We start from the raw sequence: 13,533 nt of genomic DNA, 5'->3' as shown, positions 1-13,533 counted from the left end.
CCATTGATATATTTTTCTTTTTCACTTAAAATAGCTAACCTTTGAGTCTTCACACAGGTGAGCCTCTCCAATTATCACTAGACAGATATTTGTTGTGACCTCAAGGATAACTTATGCAAAAGTTCATAATATTTCTGAAATTGTCTATTCCTCAAGTTATTTACATAAAAGCACATTTGAATATGGACTATGTTTTATTTAACTATTTTTAGTATTTTAGTTCATATGTAATTACCTGGTTCACGATTAAGGCCGAAAGAAGGAAATATTGTAGAAATAACAGAGATGATGTGATAATTTAAAACAAATATAATGCTCGCACATATAAGTGTAAAACAATTTTTTTACTAACATACATGTGAGCATTAAGAACAAAAAATTTTTTATCCTGTAGATGTGTACCTACCCTGTAGACATGGAACAGAAACCACTATATATATTAAAAATATGTTCTATTTTTAGATTATACTGAAATGGCTTTAAAAAAAAAATTTATTTGTCAAACAACATTTATTTTTTTGTTTAGAATATTAGGGACACCAACTGTACAAGAATGTAAAATTAGCCCCCGAATATCATAACAGAATTCAATTTTAATTTATGTAAAGCCGGAATTATGGTAATTTTGTCTTGTAATGCATAGGCATTCCTTGTTTGTAAATTGAATAAGCCTAAATATTTTTAAGATTTTATTTTTATTCAAGACGAGGATATTAACTAAATTACGGATGAGAAAGCTTTGCTAAAATTACGCGTGATAAAATGTGGCAAAATTTACCTTTCTCAAATATAGAAACAACACTTACTTTTCTTTACTTATTCGAATTAAATCAATACAAACTGTGTGTTATAGGTTTCACAAAAGAGCTGCAGCGTAATTTGAAGTCTACAGCATTTTTATAGTGTTTACTGCCTTTTGCATAATTTATGAGACATTTTGGGAATATAAATTTTTTGCAATCGTGCAATACATTAAGATTGTTTGTACCCGTGCGTAAAGAACAAAATTTTACTATGGCATATTAAGTAACAAAAAATGTTGAATCTTGTTATTTTAATCGTGAGCGTACGCGTAAGAACCCCATAAAGGGTAAGAAATGAAAAATAGTGAGAAATACTATGAATAGAGAAATTAAAGAATATATAATAAGGGGTAAAAGAATAACACCAAAACGTTTAAGTGGAGAATTCATTTTTTTTATAATTTTATGTAGTCTAATAAAGTAGATATAATTATCACAACCGTTCAATGGGAAGTAAAGGATAATATAACTGTCTCTTATACATAATGTAAAGTTCGGGACAATTTGTGCTAAATTTGTGACAAAACATACGAGGCTGCATTTACAAAAAAATGTAATTCAAAATTTAAGAATATTAGAGTTTTCTTTAGAAAGTTTTCATTTTTAAAAGAACAGTAAAAATATGCATACATTTTTTTTAATGTAAAAACTTGTGCATAATGATAATTTCATATAAGAATTGTTTTCACTTAAACAGAGTTAAACGACTTAATTCATTTAATTTGTTTTTTTCTAAATGTACATTAATAGAAAAAACATGGTTATTTTTACAGAATACACAAAAGCTTGAACAAATTTTGTATATATTTAGACAAATAAAACTAAAAAAATAGAGTCATGAAAAATGCTGCAGCAGACTTTTTTTTTTCTTTTTAGAAAATTGTCTTTTTAAAAAGTATGTTTCTAAAAAGAAAAATAAACACGTTGATATAGCATGTTTAATGTTAGGAAATTTTTTAACATACTTTAACAACGGATAAAAAGTATTAAGTGCTTTCTCTTGTTCCCACGAAAAACAATTAATATCTTAGGGATTTATTTCTGAACAGATACGATAATCCCTTATATAAGTTGTAGGAATACTGATACTTGTTGTCTAAAATATCTTCTTTATAAAATTTAAAAATGTCCACAATGGAATTCATTTCTGAAAAGGGGGAAAAAAATACGCAGGTAAATATGTATATATATTACATACATGTCTATATTTATGCTTATTAAAACTGTGGGAAGCGGTGGGGCGCAGGGCACGAGCTAAAATCAACTGAGGGCTTACCATAAAGTAGATGGTGCAGTGGGTCATATAATTCATTTATTTTGATGAAATTTAAGAAGTCAAATAAAACATAGGATAAGGAAACTATGATGGAGGATAATTTCCTAATAACTGATACTATCACATTTTTGCAGATAATGCTTATCGCAATTGACCATAAGGCAACTCCTTTTAAATATATACATGTTAATACTATGGTATCTTTTAATTTATTTATTCTGTTCTTTTCTAATACACTCTTCAGTTCTGCCTTTTCTTCAACAGAATAAATAGTTTGGTTATGATTTAAAATATTTATATATTTTTTTAATTGACCAATTAAATCTTCAATGCATAGTATACATGAATCTATGTAAGCGTTCCAAAATTTGTTGTCCTCAAATAATATTGTGTTTATAGGGTTACTTAAGTGACTTAAGATGCTTATTTCATCTTTATATTTCAAACTTGCATTAATTAATATTAATTTTTTAAATAACAGTAGTTTCAACTTGGTCTTCTTGTCCATATTTGTTATCTCAATGTTATTCCCTTTTATTCTGTAGCTTATATCTTTCAAGTAGTTGTAGATGCACGTAACAACGAAGAATTCATCATGATAGGAACACTGGTTATGCATTGGGAATTTATCTAGCGACGTCAGTATTTTACAGTCATATTTATTAAATATAAAATTGAAAATTATAAAATGATATTCCAATATTGCCGTTATCCATATTGATGAAAGTATCGAAACGCAATAAGAAAAATTCGTAAGAACGTAGATATTTGATAAGTTGTATATTTTTGGCAAACTCAATATCACATCAAATGGGTGGGTCAGTATACTTACGATAATATTAAAACTAATGCTGTTAATTATTGTTAATAATATGTCGACAATGAAACTCAGTACGTATGAGCAAATAAGTGGCATTATATTTAAAATTATTCCCTGCAAAAGAAGAAAATGTTATATGTGTTCATGCGCATAGGGCTGTTTATTCAAATTGCGTGCGACGTAAACTTCATATGCACTTGAAAATTCGAGTGGGCGCAGAAAAAAATAAAAATAATGGAAAATTCATTTAAATGTGTTACCTTCTGAATGAGGTCGATTATGTTCTTCGTTTCCGTGTTCATGCATTGTTGGAAATTATGAATGCTCAACTTCCTGGTATTGAACCTTTTCTGCAATATATACCTAAGATGGGGAGGGGGGTGGCGTAAACAAACATATGTGTGTAGTACATATGAACGGATTTAAATTACTGCGTTGCGCAAAGTGAATGTGGTAACCACTGGAAACATACATTGTTTTGTTTTGTTCTTGTCTAAGACAAAGTTTTATTTTGTGTCATTGTTGTGCTCAATAGGGGAAAACTTTCAATAATGGTACTTGTGCACATTTTAGCAAATGAACATTTTTATTTTCTCCCCATAGGTATGCACTGACGAAATGTGCTTCTAAAATATGTACTAAAAATAGTTAACGATTGTTATGCACTTACGATATAGATGCCACGTAGAGGATATCGTATATGTTGTTCCCATAGTCCTTTGAAAAAACAGTCTTCGTGTAAAATATGCTATAAAAGGTTAATACTACGCATAATACGTTTATCAAATTCCATTCCTTGTACTTGTAATCTGTGTGGGAAAGAAAACAAAGAGCCGTTGACCACATGTGTACATATACACACATGTGTATGCATGGGCATATTTCAACATGACATGACGAAATAATCTCCATCGATGGAAACATCTCAAAATGGTAATTACTGTTTAAGCTGTGCTCCTTAAAAAATATTAATAATGATAGGGTTAAACATGATGGCACGGAGCTAACAAACGTTCCTCTTAATAAATGTGCTACAATATTTAGCTGGTCTTTAAATAAAAAAAAAAAAAGGGGGGTGGGGGAAATGGGATGTTAACATGGAGTTAAATAAGGGAGTTTGCATTTAATTTGAATTACACTCCTTAGAAGACAGACACAAAAGACTGACAGGTGGTGGGAGTGTCACTCTGTACATGCATACACATATGTGCATGCGCGTATGCACAAAGAGGTGTTTAATTTTCCTCTTCCCGACACTTACGATTACTGTCTGCATTTATAATATAGTTGTAGCATAGTGAGATGATCAGATTTAAAATGCTTATTAATACTAAATGCTTAGTTAAAACTTTTATTATTGATTTTACAATAAATTTTATTTTAAAAGTTATTCTAGCATTGTAATCACTATTTAATCCCAAGAAAATCATTATGTAGAAGAAGAAAAAAAAATTTTTTTTTTTCAAAAATTAAGTGATGCTTTAACGAACAACGGTCGTATAAGATCGCATAAAAAAAATAAAAAATTGCGTATGTTCTATATTTTTACATATTTCATTTGTCATTAGAATACCTCAAAACATTATTCTTAACAAAACGTAATAGTTCTTCGCATTTATGCTTCTCCCCTCTTTTGTTGTTCTTATAAAAGCGCCTCTATTTTGTTTGAGAAAAAAGCGAATATGACATAGTTCACATAATGGGATATTGTACACTTATAAACTATGCGCTCATATATTTTTTTTTTTTGCTTAAGTTGAAAATTGTAAAATGTAAATCCTTTAAAAGGTTTCATATACTGTTACATACAATTTTTAACAAAACAAGGGAGTATATATTATTGTATAAAAAATTGGCAAGGGAAAAAAATCATTTAAAAGGCGAAAACAAAGGCGTGGGGAAAAATATCGCTATATTATATACATATATATATACATACATATATTTATGTATGCGAGCCTAAATTTACCAGCGCACAAAGATTAATTGCAATACTTGTCAAGTGCAGCAAGCGCGGAAAACGAAAATTTTTCTTACACTGCCTGCGTGTAATAATAAACTTTTTTAAAAATGTTGCAAATGTACATCGCTTAAGAGAAAAGGTAAGCTTCGTTTTAGCGTATAAATTTTAAGGGCTTACGTGGTAATTTCATTTTTGCATCACAGTTCCTCGAAAAAGCTTTAAATAAGGGAGAACCCCAACATTTGTACATATGTAAAATAGCACTATTTTATTTTAAATACACAAAAGAAAAAAAAAAAAAAAAAAAGTGTGGAGCCCGAAGTTCACAATTTTTTTTTGTAAGCCATGGAACTGATAAATTCAATTTCAAACATTAATTCACCTTTTGAGGGTTGGAACATTTGTTTTTTAAAGTGTATAAAAATGAAAGAAATTTCAGAATGATTTTTTTTTTGTGCGTAATTCGTTATGCCCTTTTGATATATCAGTTTGGATCAGTACATATGCACACCCTGCGTTATATGTACTTAACATGTTCACCTTTTTTCGGATTACGAGTAGCATCATTCATCATATGTATGAAAATTGATCAAGCAAATATGTTTAGAGAGTTTCGAAAGAGAGATTTCCTGCTTATTTTTTTTTTTTGTAATCAAAATTGTCTTTCACACATGAATTCTTTAAAAATTTTGGCGCAAATTACACTTTTCGTGTACCATTTTGACATAAGAAAAAAAAAAAAAAAAAACAAAGCCCAACTAAAGAGGGCAGATAAGTAAATTCGTACACACCTTTTTAACATTGTGAATTTTTCAAAAAATTGAAAAATCCTAAATAATTTTTTTCATAATCAATTTTGAAATTACTCATTTCGCCATTTATCCTTTTTTCAGTTAACAGGAAAAATCAAATTTTGTGCTGTATATTCTTATACATCTTACGTTGCAAAGTTACTTCTCAAGTGCGACTTAGCTATGGTACATAAAAGTTGAATAGCTAAAGAGTGTCACCTTGTGAAAACAATATTTATGAAAGTGCGCTGGAGGCATTTTTGTTCAAAGGTATACCCATAAAAATAAATATATATATAATGTTGTACAATACCAACTCGAAAGAGTGAAACTACCCAGGGAGAGCTTTCACATAGGTTCTCCGCGCGCATCAAAAAGGGGGGAAAAATATATAAATAGAAATGTCAAATGCGTTTATAATTGACGGTACGCCTACCCACGTGCACAAAAATCATATATTTGTATATCTGTACGGATATGTTAACAGTGGTGAAATATGCACGTACACCTTTTTGTACGTTTATTCGTCCACGTCACGTATCCTAATATCGTGAGGTGCTAAGGCCAAAAGGACATTTGAGGAGAACAAAAATCGGTCTTTGTTCTGCCTTTTCCTTTTTTTCTCCATTTCGATTTTTATCAAATTTGTGGAGTTTCGTTTTTCCCCAATTTGAGATAAACTAAATCCCCCAATTTTGCCTTTAAAGCTTTCACGTCATTGTGAACCTTGTGAATAGGGTGTCTTTCCCCTACATACATATTCCAATTGTTCGTTTGTAAGGAGGATAAATGGATTAAGAGGCGCACTGTGCTGTGTCATCATAAAAGCGGAATTTAGCAATTTGTGTCCACACGGATGTAGTTACGTGAAATGCACAAGTACATACATAGTGTGAACGTAAGCAAGCGTAGTTACTACGTATGTGCACATTCGCGTATCTAGCATATCTATCCCCATCTACAGTATTACGCAATTTAGCGTAACGCGCGAGAGAAAAACCTTTTGCATAACTCTGGAGTTTCAGTTCCCTTGAATAAGCAGAAAAGACAAAATGGAAAACCACGAGGGTGTAGAACTAAACGATGAACAAATATTGTGTCTGTATATTGACACGAAGAAGTACCAGAAAACAGTAGGTGTATGCTTCTATAACTATTTAAAGTACGAATTTTTGATGACCGAATTTATTGACAATGGATACTTCACGGCCTTGGAATCCTTGTTGATACAGAAGAGGCCATACAAGTGCTTTTTTAACAGCATGAATGATGTGGTTGATGACGAGAGGCTTCTAAATTTATTTAAAATGTGCAACATAGAGGCTTCTACCCTGGAGAGGAAAAAATACGATGTATCAAATTTGCAAGAGGAGTTAAAATTAATAATTCCACAAAATGACGATGTTCGAAATTACGATAAACATTTAGAGTTACAAAACGCATGTAGGTGCTTAATGGTTTTAATAAACCATTTGAAAGTTAAAGAAAATAAAGACATACACAACCAGTGCAGAATTAACATACACAACATGGATCTCTACATGAGATTGGACAAGGCGGCTATTAGCGCACTAAATATACTTCCCAACAAAAAGAACACAAACAGTTACAGTAACAATACTAGTTTGCTAAAATTTTTAAATAAGTGTAACACAACCATCGGGTATAAGAAGTTAGTGTCTTGGTTAACGCAGCCTTTGACAAGTGTTGCCGAAATTAATAAACGATTAAATATCGTTGAAACATTCATAGAAGATGATGATTTGCGGAACAACGTGTATTGTAATTACCTGAAAAGGATCCCCGAGTTGGATAAACTAAACCATTACTTAAAGGAGATTAATCAAAATAACGAACTAAAGGGGAACTCCAAATATAATGAAGAAATGATTCTAAAAGATATTGTCAAGCTGTATTATGCTATTTTGGACTTTAAGGAAATATACTTTTCCTTAGTATCAATTCAAGGAAAACACAAGCAAACGATAATTGAAATGGTTGTGAACCCCCTGCATGAAGTATTAAATAACTTCTCCAAATTGTTAGACATGATCGAAATGACCATAGATCTGAAAGAAATTGAAGAAAATAAAGTTTACTTAATTTCTAAAAATTTTGATGAAGAATTGGAACAAATATCAAACGAAAAAAATGCTTTAATGAAAAAAATTAAAAGACATAAGGAGGAAGTCGAAGAGGATTTATTTTCAGACGTATGTGACAGACGTTATAAGAGGACCAACAGGGAGGACATCCGACTGGTAGATTGTAACACAAACGTATTCCTATTTAGAGTATCTAAAAAGGATTTCTCCCTAATTCAGCACCAAAAAAAATGCATATCAGTTCGCATGAATAAAAACGAGCTCCTCTTCACAACGAAAACTTTAAAAGGTCTATGTAAAGAGTATGAACATTGTTTAAATATATACAACACGTTGCAACTGGAAATTGTCAAAAAGACTATATGTGCCGTGTCGACCTACACACCTGTGATCGAAAAATTTATAGATATTGTATCCACCTTGGATGTGTTAGTATCCTTCGCTGTTGTTTGTTATAATTCCCCCTTTCCGTATGTAAGGCCAACTGTAGTAGAAGGCGGGGAGAATGTAATTATGAAAAAATCAAGACACCCTTTGTTAGAACTACAACACAACTTGAGTAACTTCATTCCAAATGATATTCACATGAATAAAAAAGAAAGCAGATTGATAATAGTTACTGGGCCGAACATGGGAGGGAAAAGTACGTACATCAGGCAGACAGCTATAATTTGTATCCTGGCTCAAATAGGTATGTTTGTGCCTTGCGATGTTTGTGAAGTTCCTGTTTTTAGTCAAGTCATGTGTAGAGTAGGTGCTTCTGATTTTCAGTTAAAGGGTATATCGACCTTCCTGTCCGAAATGATAGAAGCATCTGCTATTGTTAAAAATGCAGACCAAAATTCCTTCATCATTGTGGATGAATTGGGAAGGGGGACATCTACCTATGAAGGGCTAGGCATCAGTTGGTCCATTGGCAAATACATTTTGGACCACATAAAATGCTTCTGTTTATTTGCTACACATTTTCATGAAATTTCAAACATTGCTTATCAGTGTGAGGGAGTCATCAACAGACATGTCGAAACCACCATTGATCAGAAGCAAAAAAAAATCTGCTTCTTGTACGAAATTAAGGATGGCGCATCGAACAAAAGCTATGGTGTCAATGTTGCTGAAATAGCCAAGTTACCAAAAGACGTGATTGAAAAGGCCTACGAAAAAGTAGAAGAACTGGAGTCAGCGGAAAATAAATACTACCTCAAGGAAAAGCTAAACATTGACACATCCTCCAGTATTAATGAAAATTACAAAAATAAAATTTCCAACTATATGAAAATTAAGGAAGAAATTAATTACCTCTTTTCTTCCTCCAGTGAGAGTGAGTTTATGGACAGATTCATGTCGAAGAAGAATTACTTGAAGGAGCTAGCCATTTAAAGCGCTTATGGTTATTCTGAAAATACCATTGGGGGTTCGGGGGGGGGGGGGGGGGGAGAAAGACCCCTCCCATGTGTTGCATTGTTGAGTGGGTCCATTAATTGTATATGTGTAACTGTTCACGTGCATTTCCGTGCATTTGCATAAAAAAAAAAAAAATCTGTGCGGTTTGTACGTGAACCCCCTTTTTTTTTTTAAATTTTGATTAGTAGTATTTGGCGCAAACTTATATCGAGGGGGGGGGAGGCACTTTGTCTGCTCCTCCTCTCAACCCCGGTGTAGATACAAATGTACAATTTTTGCGTAACTTCCCCTGCGCACTTATTCTGTTCGGAAGAATATCTGCCTTCCCATTTTGAAAGTATGCATTTTTGAAAGAAACAAAAAAGGACACATAAATTGCCTAATATATTCAACCGAACTTTTTAACATTGTTGTCTTTTTTTTTCTTCCCTGAAAAGGGGCCCACTGCAACAATTTGTGGCTAACATTGTTTTATTCACCTTCTTGCATGTTAAATGGCGAAATGTGTAATTGTTGCAAGTTTAGTGTGAACCCCTTTGTTCGAGAGCCCCGGAAAATATAACGCGGCGTAAAGAGACCTCAAGTTTTCCACGCGAGGTTCAAAATGTAGGAGAGTACAAAGACAGGCAAAAGAAAGAAAAAAAAAAAAAAAGAAATTGGATAAATTATTTTTAATAAAAAAAGAAAAATTTAGCCAACTGTAAAGTGCATCGCACATGAGGGAGCAAGGGCAGACTAAGGGAAAAGCACTTCAAAGTGTTCTTTAGGAAAAGAATGAAAAAATAAATAATAATAATAAAAAAAAGCAGTGATAATTATTATGCATAGAATGCTAAAAAGCTGACGCTTCTAGTGCCTTCTATATTTTTTTTTTTTTTTTTTTTTTTTTTTTTATGTTTAGTGAGAAAGAAAAGGGGCGCATCGGTCATTTCTATCAAGTGTCATTTTTCGGCACCTTACATGTGTATATCGGCCATGTGCACAGTAAAACATGGCACATATTTTGCTCGTTTGAGTCTTTAACGAATAACCTGCTCGTTGTTCTGCACCATTTAAGTAACAATATAAAAGATTAAAAAAACTTTGTAGACACACTAAGCGAATTACAGTAACGTCAGTCGCTGTGGTCGATTCGGCCTTTTTGTCCGAGGAGAAAAGTTTCCTTTCGCCATGGGTATGCATATAAACATATAATACATATGTGTAACAACGTATGCTGTGGTAATTTTTTCATATTGTGCCCCTTTACTTATTTGTCACCTGTTGTGAACTTTCCCTGGGGAGTGGTGTCTAAGAAGGTATTAATTTTGTGTTCTGTTATAAGGCACCTTTTCATTTTTTTTCCCTTTCTCCTTGGATATTTCCTCTTTTCCACTTCCTCAGTGGTAATTATGGCTATATATATATTTTGTGAACCTTTTTGAATTTGAATAGTAAGCTAAATTTACATAAATGAGTATCCTGTGGGTTCCCTGATATATATATATATATATAGGTATGTATAAATTTATCCATTTTTGCACAGGGGCGGGTGCCCGAGCGTTTCAGTTTTTTACACTATATTGCCTTGTTTTATAAATTTCAAAATTGCGCACGTTGCGTTGCGTAGTTAGGTGCCCGGACCTATCGCGCTCGACTTCGTTATATATATATGTACATATTCTTTTTTTGCTTTTCACCCCCCCTCGTTTTAAAAACCAACGGTGTAGTTATGAAAGTTTAACGCAAATTTACTGAACAATTATGAAAGGTTAGGACAGAGTTCCGATAAAACGCGTTATATTGTTTGGGTTTTACATTTAAATGAAGCAGTTTTTTTTTTTTTTTTTTTTTTTTTTTGAACTCCACTTCTCAGTTTTACACAAAAATTAAGGTTAAAAGAGAAAGAAAAAAAAAAAAAAAAATGCATTGTTAACGGTAATTTGTTATGATAAATCTTAAACAAAATTGATTCTTTCAGTTTTGAAAGGTACCAAAGGTTGGCAAATAATTTGGTGCCATTTGTTACAGCGTACGTATATGTATGCATATCTACATTGTGAAGAAGTGTAGCATTGGGGATAAATGAGTGGAGGGAGTTGGGTCGTATGTGCGTGAATTTTCCCCGGCGCTGCTTTCAGAGTGTATTTTTTTTTTTTCCTTCGCCTTAAAGGTGGAGTTGTCACTACGCGGCGTGATCACGCATTCGTGTTAAGCGTGTTACCGCCACCAGTGTATATATATATATATATGGCATATAAACATACGTATGTACATGGGTGTACGTCGACCCCCTGAGCACATGTGCACGTAAATATATGCCATACATATATATATACACTGCCCAAATGTCCCTCACCTTTGCCGTTTTCATAAATGATGCCTGAAGAGAAGAAACTGAACAAACCCCTGCTCAACATGAGTGACAATGATGGGGAAGTTAAGGGAAATGCTAATGAGGACGGAGAGGAGATCAGCACGCTAGGGGGGATGCCCAAGTATCACGGAGGCCAACATCACGATATGAAAAATTTAATGAGAAGGAATGAAAAGAAAATAAGAAGTGAAAATATATATATGGATTACCTCAAAACGAGGTTTAAAAGGAACGGCAGGGAGGAATTTACCAAGTATGGGAGTGCACTGGACGAAAACGGAAGGGAAAGCAGCGAGTGTAAAGATGCCCATTTTGGTAGAAAAATATTTCCCTACTCGAAAGAAAACAAAGGAAGTTCTGGCAAAGAGATGGAGGAATATGCAAAAAATGAGGACTGCAAGTTACGCATTAAATGCTTTAATAGATATTTAAAACACTATGTTCATAAAATAAGTAGCGGAGAAACAGTACAGTACTCACTACAGACACATGAATTGTTAAAGATAGTGCACCAAATAAAAGGAGAAAACACTCCGATAAATTCTAGCGGTCTAGCCCAATACAGAGATATAAGACAATTACTCTCGAGCAATAGCAACACCAGATTCGATATATCCCCAAAGAGAAACTGTGTCCTTATCAATTTGCCCTATAGAAAATGCATCATATTTAAAGATTTCCTACTGTACATTCCGACATTCACAAACAATCCAATTCCTGAAGTTGCAGAGAAGGAAGAAAAAATGTGTAAATACTTTATTGAAAATGCAAAAGTCATTTCGTTAATTAAAGATTCTTTACCTTTCGAGATACTAATTTTAGAAGCCATCTTTGTTGATATATGTGAAGAACTGAAGAACGAAATAGAACCCGTAATATGTGAAGCAGAAAAGCTATTCCAAATTATAAGTAACAATTTAAGCATATACAAATGTATAAATAAATTGACAGAAATGCGGAGAAAGATCAAAATTATTGATGAGAAAGTACAGAGTGTATATAAAGCCATACATACAGTGTTAAATAATGATGAAGATGTTCGAAGATTAGAGGTTTCCTATTTTGGAGATAAACCAGAATTATGGGAAAAATGTGATCCTACTCCTAATAATGAGGACACGGAAATGTTACTAGAATATTACTCGCACGAAATTGATGAATTTTTAAAAATCATTCGTAGAACTGATGAATCTTTAGATGATGTACTCCAAATGGTAGAGCTCAATTTAGACGACGCAAGAAATAATGTGCTAAAATTAGAGCTAGGGTTGAAAATATATGGCATCATTATAACCGTTGTTGGTACTGTTGCATCAATTTTTGGGATGAACTTGAAAAACGGCTTTGAAAGCGACCAGTACGTATTCTGGACGCTCGCTTTTTCGCTCATGCTCATAACGGTGTTTTGCTTGTTTTATGTCATCATGTCTTTTAAGCGGGTCAACATTTAGCGCCATGGACATTGCCATGTCTAGAGGCACCTTTTAAGCGTACATTAAACGCGAGCATCTCTTTTGTTTCGTTCCGTTTAGTTTTTCCTTGCTTTCCTGTGTGTGCGTCCTGTAAAGGGAGGGGGGGGAGTTCACCAATTAGGGGCCCCTCCCCACACATATGTGCACACGTACATATTTGTGTTGCAAATGGCTTTCAATTTTGAACAAAAGAAGTTACTATGTGGACACCGTGGGGAAAGACTGCTGTCGATGTGGTTCACATAAACAGCAGAAAATAACCATATGGGACAGTCCCAATTTTGTGTTTCATTTTCCTCTTTCGTGACTTTGTGACATATGTTTATGTGAGCGTTTTATCGGTCATAGCACCTCGCGTGTTACGCAAGCTGAGTTTGTATCGTCGTTCGACTGGTAAAAAGGTGAAAAAAAAATTATGCACATGCATATTGCATATGCATATACGTGTGTGTGAGCGATGTGCTTTATTTTATTTTATTTTTTTTTTTTTTACAAAATAAGTGAAAAATTTTATGTGGAGAGGCATGCATTCCACAAAATGTG

At 33.1% G+C, this 13,533-nt stretch overlaps 3 protein-coding genes across 3 annotated transcripts; 2 read left to right on the top strand and 1 right to left on the bottom strand.

The window, feature by feature from the left end:
- Positions 1–1,822: 1,822 nt before the first annotated feature.
- PKNH_1331300 (conserved Plasmodium protein, unknown function) lies at positions 1,823–4,329 on the bottom strand (the record flags this gene model as incomplete). The annotated part of the gene is made up of 6 exons (XM_002260714.1): positions 1,823–1,950; positions 2,080–3,013; positions 3,160–3,262; positions 3,570–3,708; positions 3,841–3,948; positions 4,161–4,329. 6 exons carry the CDS (start codon positions 4,327–4,329, stop codon positions 1,823–1,825), a joined length of 1,581 nt encoding a protein of 526 aa, XP_002260750.1.
- Positions 4,330–6,705: 2,376 nt separating this feature from the next.
- On the top strand, positions 6,706–9,138 carry PKNH_1331200 (DNA mismatch repair protein, Msh2p-like protein; the record flags this gene model as incomplete). Its single annotated transcript, XM_002260713.1, has 1 exon — positions 6,706–9,138. The coding sequence occupies one exon, from the start codon at positions 6,706–6,708 to the stop codon at positions 9,136–9,138; it is 2,433 nt and encodes an 810-aa protein (XP_002260749.1).
- Positions 9,139–11,520: 2,382 nt separating this feature from the next.
- PKNH_1331100 (CorA-like Mg2+ transporter protein, putative) lies at positions 11,521–12,969 on the top strand (the record flags this gene model as incomplete). The annotated part of the gene is made up of 1 exon (XM_002260712.1): positions 11,521–12,969. The coding sequence occupies one exon, from the start codon at positions 11,521–11,523 to the stop codon at positions 12,967–12,969; it is 1,449 nt and encodes a 482-aa protein (XP_002260748.1).
- Positions 12,970–13,533: the final 564 nt, after the last annotated feature.

The sequence above is a fragment of the Plasmodium knowlesi genome (assembly GCF_000006355.2).
Source record: "Plasmodium knowlesi strain H genome assembly, chromosome: 13".
NCBI lineage: Eukaryota > Apicomplexa > Aconoidasida > Haemosporida > Plasmodiidae > Plasmodium > Plasmodium knowlesi.
Note: the sequence above shows the minus strand (reverse complement) of the source record. Positions and strands in the feature narration are given on the sequence as shown.